The sequence below is a fragment of the Corticium candelabrum genome, chromosome 1 (assembly GCF_963422355.1).
Source record: "Corticium candelabrum chromosome 1, ooCorCand1.1, whole genome shotgun sequence".
Lineage (NCBI taxonomy): Eukaryota > Metazoa > Porifera > Homoscleromorpha > Homosclerophorida > Plakinidae > Corticium > Corticium candelabrum.
This window is the reverse complement of record NC_085085.1, coordinates 9,943,084-9,957,226: the sequence shown is the minus strand read 5'-3', so window position 1 is coordinate 9,957,226 and position 14,143 is coordinate 9,943,084. Positions and strand designations below refer to the sequence as shown.

Genomic DNA, 14,143 nt, shown 5'->3' with positions numbered 1-14,143 from the left:
TCAGACAGCATTTTGTGTATTTTGTTTAATTAATACTTTTTGGAAGGCTGTGTCCTCTCTTTGGTCTGTGTAGTTGCTTTGGCATTATATGTCTACTAGCTGAGATAGAATTTCCTGAGCTGCGTCTAGACAGTGTAGGCCAGCCTGCAGTTTCCAAAATAGAACCTGATCTCCTCATTGGTTGTCTTCTGCTAATAGCTGTTGGCTGCAATCGGATATTTTCCCTATGTTTTGCTAGTCTTTAATTGGCTCCAAACAGGTGCAAAGCAGACGAGAGTCACTGCTGGGTGTGAGGATAGGATTTTTGCCTCGTATTTTCCAATATTTATATTAGAGCAAAATGTTTCTACAGCAGCATGCAAACCACCAGCTCTAGACAAGCTTTCAGACAAACCATTTTGAAGGTCTTGCTTCTATATAACACAGTATAGTTGGTTTTTAACTTGAGATTGCTTGCTTTCTTCTTCACTATTCGGTTGGATGTTATCAATAGCTTTTATAGTATTGCGTGGAGAAGCATCAGGACATTCATGAGATATGGTGTTAGTGGACTGTGTTGTGTCTTTCACATAGGGAACCTCCCCCTGTCTACTCTCCACGTACGCGTTACGAGGGCCTGTAAAAGAGGCTAGTTTAGTAGTGTCTTAGAAGATTTTTTCTGAGCCAGAATATGTAGTACTGTGCATGAGCTCTGTGATTGTATGATGATGGTATAAAGATGCAGCCCATGAAGGTTGAACCCTCTTCTGGTAGATCGCTATGTCATATATACTGCCTATCACTTAGACAAAATTCTGCTACAGCTGCAAGTATGAAGACAATAACACCACACAGTGAAGAACATGTCTGTACTGGAAAATTAGAATACATGCTTTCCATTGGAATCAAACAGTGATCTGTGCATGGGTGCTATGTGTTGAAAAGTCTCGATTGGTTGATCTTGAGCACTGCTAAGGTGGGCAAATGCTTCCTTTGTTTCCACCAATAAATTAGTAGGAATAGGGTAGCCCAAAGAATCCACATATTAGGAAGTTTTTGCGGTCACATTAGTAGCAAGTACAGTCCAGTAATTCCCACTCATAGGTTTGCAGTTTGTGTGACTGCTTCAATTCGTACATTCACAACGAGGAAAATTGGTGGAATAGTGTTCTTCCATGAAGAGCTGACATTATGGATTCTCTCAACCTGGATTTGTGAAACTCTGACAGGACAAGGCAAAGGCAGTCTTGTGAAGACTGGTTGAAGAGGTCGGCCAGACTCTCAAGCACTTCGTTTGTCAACCATCTACTGCATGCCAGTTTAGACAGCTGATGGCTGGGATCACTACATGCTGTTGCAGATGCTGGCTAATTTGATAAGACTTCTTTGAATGTATGTATTAAGTTATGATCAAGTGGCTCAGGACTAACGGTTTCAGGAATGTGTTAGCTCTGATTGAACCATTTCTCTTCTTGAAATACCTGTTGCAAAAAAGAAATTCCTATATTATGATATAGATATGTGTTTGGGTCACACAATTCTTTTTAATTGTGCAAGTAATTTTATTGGGTTAATTAGGTAGAAATATAGTTTGTTTGGCTTTGAACTATGACTGTAAATTCTCACTTGATGATGACGTTGTAAAGCGAGAAAGTTGATTTATAAGACATTGCAATCTAAAATCTTTCCAGCCAATTTTGGTGTATTGAAATGAAAATTTAGTTTAGTCAACTAAAATTGTTATTGCAAGTGGTCCAAATTACAAATTCTCGACTTCTTAACTTGAACAAAATGATTTGATAGAACTCAAGTCAAGGGCGTAGGAAGCGGGTGTTGGGGGGGGGGGGCTTAACTCCTCGCTCAGAGTAGGGGCTTAACTCCTCGCTCAGAGTAGGAATTGAAAATTTTCTGTGCCAGTGACTTTTGCAAATACGTTTACTGTCTGACGAGCAAGGTAGTTTTGGCTAACTCATGATCGATGACATTTACAGTACAGCCCCCTTCTCCTGCTTGAGAATATCCCCTTCCTACACCACTGCAAATGTCGTTACTTCAGAAATTTGTGATCAAAGATATTAGATTGTTTGGATACAGATGGTAGATCTTGGTATTCAATGGTAGACATCACTGTCATGGATGCTTTGTCGTCTTCAGCTTACATTACTGGTACAAGTGCAATGAGGAACTGTGTCAGGTGAAGGTTTACACAAGGTGGATCACTGAAATTTCTGAAATAAGACTACTCTAAAAGTGTTTTAAATTCCGATAATATGATGTGGTGTAAATAGCCAATGCTTTCTGGTTACTTAGTGTATTTTGATAATAATGCAGGTCTAGTAGTACTGTAGCCTCTTTCACAGGCCCTCTTAACGCGCGCGTGGAGAGCAGACCGTAAGAGGCCGTGCCCGCACATGAAAGATATTTGTAGTAGCACATGATATTTTGTAACAAAACAGATAAGCTCTGAAAACCTTGTTGTCAATAATTAGTTACCTTTATCTTTTGTCTGGGGCCACAAAAGTTTAGACATAGAGTCACAATTTGCCTCACCACCATGGAAACGACAACTCTGCCCTCTATGCCATCCTTCGCTTTTTTGCGTGCGGCTCTTTCACGCAGAGCATAGCAAGGGGGCTTTACGGTGACGTTGTCACGTGATACAACTTGTTGCAAGTCTCGCGTGGAGGAACTGGCTTAGAACAAACGGATGCATGCATGGTGTAAATGCATGGTTGGACCCTCTGACTCCACCAGGAAAACATGTATAGTAGATACCTTGAAATGAGTTATATATATCAGAGAAAATTCTTACATGAGAGCTTAGTTCTAGCACAAAATCTCGAAGTACACAACACAATTTTGGCTAAACCGCTTATTACTGCATAAATGTTTGACGTCCCCCTTTTCTTTGTCTTCTTCTTCTTTTTCTTCTTCTTCTTCTTCTTCTTCTTCTTCTTCTTCTTCTTCTTCGAGACAAACAACAGTCAACTTACGCCATTTCCGAGGACAGCAGCAGCTCGTATTCTCTAGGACCCTTTCTTGATTGCGTAGACTTCATTCCCGAATTTGCGTCATCTCTTTGGAACTCTGACGAAGGCTCCGCTGACCTAGGCTTTCGATAACTAAACAACAAGTGTGTATAAATACACTTAATTAATTATTAATGTACATTTGTAGTTATATAGTTATTACAGTAGAGCGCCACCTTATTGTCCGTCACGTGGTCATCAATTGACCACCAAATCAGTGGTGCAAAATCAAATGCACAAAACCAGAGCCATGAAATAGACCAAAAATTTGCATAAATACAGAGCTGAACGGAGACAATGATAGTGACGGTGATACCGCTTATCTAAACAAGTCTCCTACAACCAGACACCCTCCCGTCCAAACTGTCCGGATATATGTGGCGCTCTACTTTATATTTGCCATGTATACTTATGACTAGTGTGCGTACCACTTGAGAAGAAGAGACGAAGTGACGACAGTTACCGATGACATTGCCATCGCAGCGGCCGCCATCCAGGGAGCAAGTCTGAGTCCGACCGTTATGAGAGCTCCCGCCGCTAGCGGTATACCGATCATGTTATAGACAACTGCCCAGGCAAAGTTCAAACGGATTCGACGAACGGTGGATCGGGAAAGGTCGATGGCCGTTACAACATCCATCAGATTGTCCTACTCCAACAAACAAGAAAGACACTACAGCTCAATATGTAACCATAATATGCACACGTGGCTCGTCTGGTACTGAGTCTACTCGTTCGTTTTCTCTACATGAGCTCAAGCGATATCTAGGGCTCATATTGTATCATTGCAATTAAGAGCTCCCATTTGGAGCAGTCCTTCTCAAATTAATTATAATAATGACAAAGAAACTGGTTTAATTACTATCTGTTTGTCTAGTTTATGCCTTAAGCTGTGCGTTTACTCGTCAGTATTTGCACTTGACTAAAGACTATAGTGCAAATGTCTATCTATCTACTCTGGATCAGGCGTCTGTCATGTCGACGCTCCGTTCACGTGTGTCTAATCTTTAATTTTCTAGCTGCTGTAAGCGCTTGGTAACTATCAGTATGCCACGTACAGCCATACCTTGACTAGCACGACGTCTGCTGCTTCCAGAGCGACGTCCGTCCCCGTTCCAATAGCAATGCCAACATTCGCCTGCGCAAGCGCAATAGAGTCGTTAATACCGTCTCCGACCATGGCAACCATCTCGCCGTTTTCTTGTAGCTCTTTCACCGCCTCAGCTTTCTCGGCTGGAAGTACGTTAGCCCGTACGGTAAGTATACCAACCTAACGGTACCACATGTCTAGAGTCCCTTGGCACATGATATATGAAAGCAGAATTCGAAAGAACCTGACGAGCAATAGCTTTGGCGGTCAATTCGTTGTCTCCGGTTAGGAGCACCGTCTTCAACCCCATTTTTCCTAAAACGTCGACAGCTTTGGCGGATTCCTGTTTCAAGGTATCAGCAATGGCCAAAATTCCAATAACAAGACCTTAGAATTAAAAGAGATTAAACAACGCGACCGTCAAGCGAAACCGCGATTTTCGCTCACCATCGATGGCAAGAATCACGGCTGTTTGAGCGTCTCGCTCCAACTCCATCAGTTCCGTTTCAACGTTTACAGGAACAGCTATGTTGCTATCCAGCATCAGCTTTCTCGAACCAACCAGAACGTCATGCAATCCCTCAACTACAAACGTAAACACACGTATGCAGAGAACTACTAGAATAATTAAGACAGAGAGAAGGCAATGCTTTTAGGCAGTTTTGTCTATACCTGCAATAGCTCTTGTTGTCGAATTTGATGATGATTGCCTGCTGACTGCAGGAACCTTTTCCAAGCCGGACACTTTGCACTTCACACCTTTTCCAGCGACGGCTTCAAACGAAGAAAGCTGACCCAACCTTTCGTCTCCCAGCATCTAGTTCCAAACACAATTGCACATTCTAAATTTAATACCCAATTTGAAAAACAATTCTTTCTCCGCATACATCTTTCCCGTACTCCACCACCGCCGAAGCCAGGGGATGTTCGCTGTCCTTTTCTGCGGAAGCTGCTGCGGCCAACGCAAACTCCGGAGTACAAACTTCAACACCAACAAACGTTTGCATCACTGTTACTTTGGGTTTACCCTCGGTTAGAGTTCCCGTCTTGTCAAAGATAACAGTAGAAACTTTGTGCGTCGTTTCCAGAGGCTCGCCACCCTTAATAAGAATACCGTTCTGTGCTCCCACTCCTGTCCCCACCATAACCGCGGTGGGCGTAGCCAATCCGAGAGCGCAGGGACAGGCGATGCAAAGAACCGCGACCGCGGTAAAGAAAGCAACATCCAGAAATTCCACGGCATTACCAAATGCATTTAGAGTTATCTCTTCTCCTTTGTAGGTGCAATTGCTTTCCTAAATACATTAGATATTAGGCAACAAGAAAAATGAGCTTTTTAACAAACCTTTTTTATTCTTATTTTTATAACATGCATAAGCAAATCAGAATTCTTATGCGTGTATGCGGATGGGTAGAGAACAGGTAATATATATATATATATATATATATATATATATATATATATATATATATATGTATGTATGTATATATAAGGAGCAGTGCATGTGTCTGCATACTACAGACTATACCATGACCTCTATTTACAAACTTTCTACACACTATTCAATAATTTGAAGTATAAAGCCAACTTAATTCCCTTATTAGAACGCATCGTTTTCCTACATTTTTATAACCATGCATGCGTTTGTGTTTTTATGACATGCATGCATGTCATCTTAATTATGACAGTCATTCCAGTCCTTTGATGGAAATAGCCAACGTGCACACACGTCACTAAGGCTGTGGCCATAATCCGAACGTGGACTTAGAAAAGCCATGCAACCGACACCCTATTTTCTAGCTTAGCAGCCTGTCCTTTGCCCGCAAAGAAAATGTTATCTGTAAATATCACGTTCTCGTTCCATGAAGGTATTTGTTAATTAAGCCAACGTCCTATAAAATCATATGCATTTTAGTTTTGTCTATGTTAATACAACCATGCATATGTCAGATTGTCTTTGCTGACACCGTATTTGCATGATGAGGCCGGAAAACAGTTGTCTTTAGCAGTAGGCAGATGGAGGGAGCCGAAATTGCGTACGTCTATATAGCGGTATAGGACCCTATAAAAGCCATGCAGTCAACAAACAATTAAACCGTGGTTCTGTGTGCAAAGTTTCATGATGATCGAGCTGGGAATTTTAGCAGTCTTAGGGTTGCAAGCGCGAAAGTACGCGCGCGCACACACACACACACACACACACACACACACACACACACACACACACACACACACACACACACACACACACACACACACACACACACACCACACACACACCGCCTTTTATGTATGTTGAATGCTTTGCCTACTACTGTACCCGTATCTACAGTATTATATATGCTCAACATGCTTACTACGTTCAAGCGGTCTGCGTACTGTACCATCAGCAGAGTACATGTGTACAATCAGGTTACTTATTTCAGACAATTGAATACATGTACAGTTGCACTAATGAATGCTTTATACATTAATTAATTAAACAATATACTCACCACCAGATGTGCTAGACTGGGGTACTCGTGTCCCAAAACGCTCCATACCGTAAATGTTATTGCAGACAGAACAAGAATTGCGGGAACAAAGTAGCCGGCCACTTTATCAGCAAACTGCTGTATCTGAGGCTATTTAACAGTGTTTACATCATGTTTCACCGCTAAGACAAAGCACGCGTAAAGAAACACGGTCACTGCACCTTCGAATTTTGAGCTTCTTCCACAAGCTTGACTATCTGAGACAGCATGGTGTCTCCTCCAACCTGCGTAGCTTTAACCAACAGTCTACCGTTTTGATTAATAGTTCCAGCTGTAACTGGCTCTCCGGCCGTCTTCATGACGGGTACTGATTCTCCGGTGATCATAGATTCGTCAACGACCGATTGCCCGTCCAGTACAACTCCGTCGACGGGCACCCTTGCCCCCGGAATGACCTTCACGACGTCGTGACGATGGATAAGATCGATATTACAATTCTCCTCTCTACACAAAGGAAAACATAGCAGAGGTTGAAAAGGCAAGAAAGTGCGAGAAAAGATTAGGTATGAAATGGGTGTGCTTAGAGGAATCGTGATGGTCAAAGGAGTCATGTCTCCCTGTAATTTTCTTGCCTCACTGCATTACTGCCAAATGCAATAAAGCACAATTATAATCGTCCTCCAAAGCTCTAAAACTTCCTACGATTATCGCCCAAGCTATGGCGTCGCTGGGCTTCCAAAATTGGGGAGGCCAGCTGCTAGGGTGTAACTTTTACAAGACCTTAATTGTCTATCATTCAAAAAGGCACACGTACTAATAATGTTGGGGAGGCCATGGCTCACCAGGTCCATGCCTAGCGACGCCAATTTATGGAATGCATACCACGTATTTAGGTAGCACAAGCACGTCAGTATTAATCCAGTAAGCAGTTTCAACTGGTCTTACTTGATGATTGTGTTTTCTTCCCCAAGCTCAACAAGAATTGCTTCTTTAGGTTGAAGTTCCATGAGCTTGGACAAAGCATCAGACGTTCTTCTCTGCTCAGAAATACAGCATGAGACGCTTAACAGAAGGTGTACATAATCTGAATTCTTACTTTGGCTGTGTATTCCAGCAGTCTTCCAAGAGCAATAAATGCAAACAGCAACGGGGGAGTATCAAAAAACGTGACCGGGCTTAACGGTTTTTGAGTTGCCATGGCAACCACCAACACAACCAACTATTTTGAAATCTTCCTTTATTAGAAATTCTCAAATTGTTACAAGTGCGACTTACAGAATACAAATAGGCGATGGACGTAGCGAGGGAAATCAGCACGTCCATGTTGGCGTTACAGTGAGACACGGCCTTGAACGCAGAAACGAAGAAATGTCGTCCAGCAGCCACCTATACCACACCAAAATATCTAGGCAAGCAAACATCTTATCGACCACCCGGTTTGCGTACCATTACAATAGTACTAAAGATGAACAAAACGAGATTGTGTACAGACAATCCGTCCGTTATTATCCTCTGATCGCACCCTTTATCGAGAGCGAAGTCGACCGCGAGGGTTGGAATAGCAAAAACAAGACAGATTAAGAACGTTATCAACCATCTAGAAAACAGACAGACAATTTACGCAATTGTTATTAGAGCAAGCAACCACGAGGTAAACATTAGTTCACTTTTTGATTTGCTTTGAATAACCAAGTCGGTTACCTTGTCCTTTCTCCGCTTCAGGCAGAGTGGCAGTAAATTCACCCAGCGACTATCAATCGTATCAATGTCAAAAGAGACGTGGGTTTGTTTTATTGCAAACTGTCCTACGTGAATTGCTGAGATGATGTCTCGAGGGCCAATGACGAAGGAGTCGTACTCGATGCGAGCAATGCCCGTGGAGAGAGCCACAGAAGCACTCTTGACTCCAGCTTTCTTCTTCAACGTCCGCTCAATTAGGTTGACACAAGAACCACACGACATCCCAGTAACCTTTTAACAGAGACGATATAAGAAAGAATTTCTATACAACAATAGAGGTTCCCGTGCACGGCAAGAGTTAGACTATATTTAATAGACCGGTCTTCACTAGACAATCGCTGTTCCAGCCAGAGTTTCATTAACAATATGCCTCCAATGAATAGAAATCAGTCCACCTGTCCCTAGTCATGAAATCTGTTACACTTATTTTTTTCATATTGCCGTTAATTGCTATTGTGTATGTATACTAGTGTACTTTCCTGCATATTCTTCCAAAGACCAGACTGCTATACTATTGCTGTCTTTTGATAATCTAGTTATGGTTAGAACATGCCATTTTAGCCTATTAGATTGTCTCGGATAACCAGAAATTATCACCATGAGACTAACAGATAGATGCTTTGTGCAAACTATTAACCCAAAATATCAAATAGAACTATTGCCATTAATGCAAATGAAGTAGTCCCTTGTGTCTTTAATTGCCATAAGCACACGTGCTCTGTCTGCCTACTTCCTATCAAACCGTATTCTAGAGGGAGAATACTATAGTTTGAGAATAATTTGGACAAAACGCAAAAGAGAATTCGAGCAGGGCGTTACAAAATTTCGGACAGGCACAGCGTCTGGTTTTTCAAATGGCCTATAGAGCCGGAACACCAAAAATGTAAACGATAGCGAACGCTAAGTAGGAGTAGACAGGAAACGCGTACATACCACAAGCTGAAGAGTCTCGACTCTGTTCGAGTGATCGGGCGATGGAGATATTTCGTGAATACCGTTCACTACCGTGGAGGATGCGATAAACCGAGGATCATAAGTGACGTCTGCCTTTCCCAACGTTCTGTCGACCCGGACTGCCATTATGCCTAGAGAGATCACAGCAAGGGGCGTATTTACAATAAACTTTAGGAACAAAAAAAGACGCAATCTAGAGCGAGAACGTATAACACTGTATACCTTCTCTGCTTCTCAGTTCTTTTTCGAGCAACTTCGACCTGTTGTCAGACTTCAAATCCGTCAGATTAACTGTGACAGTCCGTTTGCGCCCACCTGTTGTGATACGACCTGCACAGCTTTGATTATAAGTCTGAGCTCTCCGCTTGGGTTCAATCTTCTTCGCACAAGAACCGTACGAACTGGAGAATATTCTACGTCGTCCCAAGCGATCTTGCACAAGTAAACTGCTTTCTGATTGTGTTCCGGAGACCTCATCTACTCGTGACAACACCTTAACTCCGGCAGGTGTCCACGGATTTCCTGTTCTAGGCAACATATCATTCGCGATTGCTCATTGTGCAGAGAACTGTAACACAACTTGCCCGATACGTTGGCGTCGAATCCACAGTCTTCTATGGTAGTTTTCAGTTGATCTTCTGACACTCGGCTAGTGTCGTACCGTATCCACGACTGATTTCTCTCGAGAGACGCTCTGCAATCGAGAACGCCGTTCAACTCTTGGAGAGCTCCTTCGATGCTCTTTTCGCACGAGTGGCACACCATGCCCTCGACGTCGAACGTCACATCTTGTTGCTTTCTGCAAGGGGACCTTTCGTGTTGATCGCTCCGGCCGAGGCTTTCGATCACTACCGTCTCGACGTCGAAGCCACAATCTTCGATCGTCTCCTTGATCGCATTAGGATTAGTTAGATCGGCGTCGTAGACAACAGTTGCACATGCACCTTCCAAAAAGACGTCGACCTGTTGGACCCCGGGCAGCTCGGAGACTGCACTATGGATTGATTTCGTGCATGAATGACACGTCATGCCCTCCACGGAGTATTTGACCTTCGTCGTAGCTGCCATGCCGAAAGAGAAATCTGAAAAGGCAAAAAGGGTTGTAGGCTCCAACTAAGCAATGCATTAATGGTCGACATGATTCGTTAGCCACGCCTACAATAGAGCTGGGTCAGTCCCCTAGATTAGTTATCCAGAACGACCAACAAATACTACATGCTCTTAGCCGAAACAGTTAGCTGCTCCGGCAACAACTAGTAAGAAACATCTCTAACTACTAGACTAGAATAGCTAACGCATACTCGTAGTATCTATGTTTCGTTGCGTTTCGGTCGCTACCTGCAGTTCACTTTGCTTTCGTAGTAAGCTGCTACGTACACCATAAGTAAATCGTAGCTGTCGTTGATCCGTGAACTGGAGTTACCCGTCTGGTAGTTGCATGACGTAGGAGCGGGTGGATCACGTAGGAGCGGGTGGATCACGTAGGAGCGGGTGGATCACGTGACGTCTGCTAAGCTGCATGCATTTGCTCCCACTGAGATTGAGTAAGCATGTTTAAATATATTTATTGCAAGTCATTTACAACTACAATTTTTGTACATTGATTGAGAGAAAATTGTAGACGTAGTGAGTATGGATGCAAGTCTTTCCAATGGCAGAAAACAAATTTTATCATTTATTAGTTTATATAACGAATTTTTAATTTTTACATTAATTAGTCAGGTTGTTTAGACTATTACTGTTATCTCCATCTATCTGCAGAAAGGTTTTCAATGCAAATGATAATATAAATATGCATTTGTCAATACAAGGAAAGTTTATATAATATTAAAATTTGAATAGTTTAACACTATTCAGAACTTAATGAAGAACTCATTATAAAATACTGCAAAATCAATTCAATGTGTGGCCCCTGTATTGGGCTTCTAATGAAAAGTAGTAATGAGCGAATGGGTATATAAATTAATTACTCTTTTGTTACTTACCCATATCGTTACGATCACGTCAATAGTTATTGTTTTATGAAGGCATGCTCTTTACTATACGAGTAGTAGGCCACCACACTAATCAATGCGGACGAATAACTAATTCAGGGGCGTAGACAGCAAATAGTTTGGCCTATCGTGTGCTAGTGTAGCTATATAGGCGTGGTGTAACCCTTCGGTCTGCTGATAGTTGGGAGGTGTAATGAAAGCAAGTGCAGTGTACGAACAAGGCACACAACCAAAACCATACGCAGACATGTACAAAGCGCGCAATAATATTTGTCGCATATAAATTACGTATTTAATCATCTGCATACTTTAACCCAAAAGTTGATGCCATTCAGCATCAGGCCAAAGTGGACTGGCCGTACAGTAGTTCTGCCTACGCCTTTGTAATTGCTCTCATTAGCCCGGCGTTCATAGTCCACGTGATTGCGTCAATAACGAGTTAGATCCGCTTGAGACAACAAAATGACCGTGTTGCATTTTTCCCTTCAATCGCGGTTCTGTGTTTTCGTTGCTCTTTGTGGCGGTCTAGTGCAAGCGACGTCTTCGGCGTCTGATCACGATCACCATCTTCACAGGCATAGTCACAGCCATGGCCAGCAGTCATCCGCTCCTGCAACGGCTAAACCGACCGAAGAGTTCATGAACCACGACTTACATTCGAATCACGACCATCACAGCCCCCGCCTGCAACCCTCAGCGATAGACAATAGCAGCGCCCACAACAAGAGCGACACCCACCAGCACAGCATTCACGGTGACACCACGTTGCATCGAAGTCACAACACGGGACACTCGGTCTTTTCTGCACACAATCTATTAGCCGACGCTGCTAGTCTAATCGATAACGTGGTGCGTTTACATTTTAGATGATGATGTACTTTCATCTCGTGGGAGACACGCCTTTGCTGTTTGAAGGGTGGAACCTCGATTCTGCCGGAGGTAGGAAGATACTGTAGTAGTCATTTTGCAAGTATGCGAAACTTCTCGAAGTTTGGAGACCAAAGATCGTGTGCAACGTTATTGCATTTGAGATTAATTACTATATTAATGCCGATGAGGGACGAAGGCCGTGGCCTCTTTGGTCTGTCACGCTATAGTTGGTCCCCCGTCCTAACTGGTCCGGCGATCACTTGTTTCTGACATAACTGGTCTCCCAGACAAGTTGCATGTTGTTGCCATGGTTGGTCCGGTATTGCCGTAAGTGGTCCCGGACGCTAACTAACCTGACCCTGACCCTGACTCTGACCCTGACCCTGACCCTGACCGTGACTCTGATCCAGACCCTGACCCTGGCTCTAACCCTAACCCTATCCTTATCTCTAACCCTGACCCTATCCCTAACCCTAACCTTAACCTTATAACCCTAACCCTAGCCCCAGCCCAGTCGTCGTTACGACCAGTTGTCACGTGACATGCCCTCACGGTGCCTATGCCTATCTAGACATGCAATGACACGGATCTGTGTAATCAAATATCATGTCGTGTAATGCTGTGTATAGTCATTGCGGGAGCCACTATCGGACTAGCTGTGATAGCAGCACTCTACGAGGCTTTGAAGATGCTACGGGAAGTGCTCATGGCAATGACGCTGAGAAGAGTCGAACAAGATGCTCTCGAAGGACACAAAAATCCGCCGCGCAACGAGCAGCAGGCACAAGAAAACGCGGCCAGTGATCGAAAGCAATTTATTCGGTATTTTACTAGATCGACCAATTTCATGGTATTCAGGCGCGGATTCAGGATTTTCCAGTAGGGGTCAGACCGTCTAGCCTAGCCACACCCATTTCTGACATCTGAGAAGGCGATCCATGTAAATACGTGAAGAGCATTAAAACTCGTTTGTTTGCGAGATTAATTGTTTTGCACGTGATTATAAACAGCCTCGCATAAATGATTATCGGTGACACTGGTAAACCGTTCGAGCCCAGCCGAGTGTACACTAGGCCTCTCTTGGTCACGGAAGGCTGTAGGGCTTGCTAGCTTGCTGGGAGTTGGGCCCGGTAGGCCACCCTATAGATCCGCGCCTGTTATACTATTATTGAAGTGAGAAAGATTAATTATAATCGCCGTTTGTTCTGTGCAGTCTTCCGTTAGGGGACCACATGTTGCAGACCGTTCTGCACATGGTACAAGTTCTGATTAGCTATCTTCTCATGTTGGCTGTCATGACGTACAACGTTTGGCTGCTGCTTGGCGTTGTGATGGGAGGCGGAATTGGCTACTTTGTTGTTGCCCGTTACATCTTCACTGCTCATCCAACAACGGTCTCCAAACTGAGCGAACACTGCCATTAAGGCTGTGGCAATTAATTTAGAACGATATTTGTATTTGCACCTGCACGTTTCTTGATGTACCTAAACTGTGTAAATGTTTTGTACGTGCATAGGAGGGTACTCTGATTGTTCTGTATTCTCCGTTCGTATATAGATGCGTAAGCATCGCGGATATACTGTACTCAGTCTCTCGCAAGTAGTCACATGCATGCGGTCTACACGACAATTAATTAATCAGCACTATGTTCCAACAACATCAATCTAAACAGAGGTGTGGGGAGAACTTACCCTGACCACAGAACAGACGACACCATATCATTCCAGGCGCGTACCCAGGATTTCTCTGGGGGGTTTCCATATTAATATCAATACTATTGATCTGTTTATATTAATATCAATATTATTAATCTTAATAACTGTTTTTATATCAATATCTAGATTAATATTGATATTAATGGTTTAATTGATATTTGATATTTACTCTCATCTTTGTCCGCTTCGGCTGACTGTCAATTCGAGCCTCCGCTCCGAGGGCTCCATCTTCAGCAGCTGTAGGCCCTGTTACAAACTGCGACAATGTCAACTGACGCTTCATTCCTGACCGGCACG

At 43.3% G+C, this 14,143-nt stretch overlaps 2 protein-coding genes across 2 annotated transcripts; one reads left to right on the top strand and one right to left on the bottom strand.

The window, feature by feature from the left end:
• Window positions 1-2,748: 2,748 nt before the first annotated feature.
• On the bottom strand, window positions 2,749-10,721 carry LOC134181442 (copper-transporting ATPase 2-like). The gene is made up of 19 exons (XM_062648722.1): window positions 10,606-10,721; window positions 9,852-10,349; window positions 9,490-9,789; window positions 9,247-9,398; window positions 8,383-8,544; window positions 8,241-8,323; window positions 8,020-8,170; window positions 7,849-7,959; window positions 7,670-7,792; window positions 7,519-7,610; window positions 6,795-7,077; window positions 6,595-6,723; window positions 4,986-5,393; window positions 4,771-4,915; window positions 4,546-4,683; window positions 4,343-4,485; window positions 4,075-4,278; window positions 3,437-3,657; window positions 2,749-3,101 (listed from the first exon to the last, which is right to left on the bottom strand). Exons 2-19 carry the CDS (start codon window positions 10,333-10,335, stop codon window positions 2,969-2,971), a joined length of 3,462 nt encoding a protein of 1,153 aa, XP_062504706.1. The 5' UTR covers window positions 10,336-10,349; window positions 10,606-10,721; the 3' UTR covers window positions 2,749-2,968.
• An 859-nt stretch (window positions 10,722-11,580) lies between these two features.
• Window positions 11,581-13,800, top strand: LOC134181453 (protein SLC31A2-like). The gene is made up of 4 exons (XM_062648729.1): window positions 11,581-12,056; window positions 12,128-12,200; window positions 12,761-12,953; window positions 13,345-13,800. Exons 1-4 carry the CDS (start codon window positions 11,724-11,726, stop codon window positions 13,553-13,555), a joined length of 810 nt encoding a protein of 269 aa, XP_062504713.1. The 5' UTR covers window positions 11,581-11,723; the 3' UTR covers window positions 13,556-13,800.
• The last annotated feature ends 343 nt before the right edge of the window (window positions 13,801-14,143 follow it).

Coding starts and splice junctions, on each gene's coding strand:
- LOC134181453 (XM_062648729.1), top strand. CDS start 11,724: ATGACCGTGTTGCATTTTTCCCTTCAATCGCGGTTCTGTGTTTTCGTT. Junction 12,201..12,760: donor GAACCTCGATTCTGCCGGAG/GTAGGAAGATAC, acceptor TGCTGTGTATAG/TCATTGCGGGAGCCACTATC. Junction 12,954..13,344: donor GATCGAAAGCAATTTATTCG/GTATTTTACTAG, acceptor TGTTCTGTGCAG/TCTTCCGTTAGGGGACCACA.
- LOC134181442 (XM_062648722.1), bottom strand. CDS start 10,335: ATGGCAGCTACGACGAAGGTCAAATACTCCGTGGAGGGCATGACGTGT. Junction 8,324..8,382: donor ACATCATCTCAGCAATTCAC/GTAGGACAGTTT, acceptor TACGATTGATAG/TCGCTGGGTGAATTTACTGC. Junction 7,611..7,669: donor TGCTGGAATACACAGCCAAA/GTAAGAATTCAG, acceptor ATTTCTGAGCAG/AGAAGAACGTCTGATGCTTT.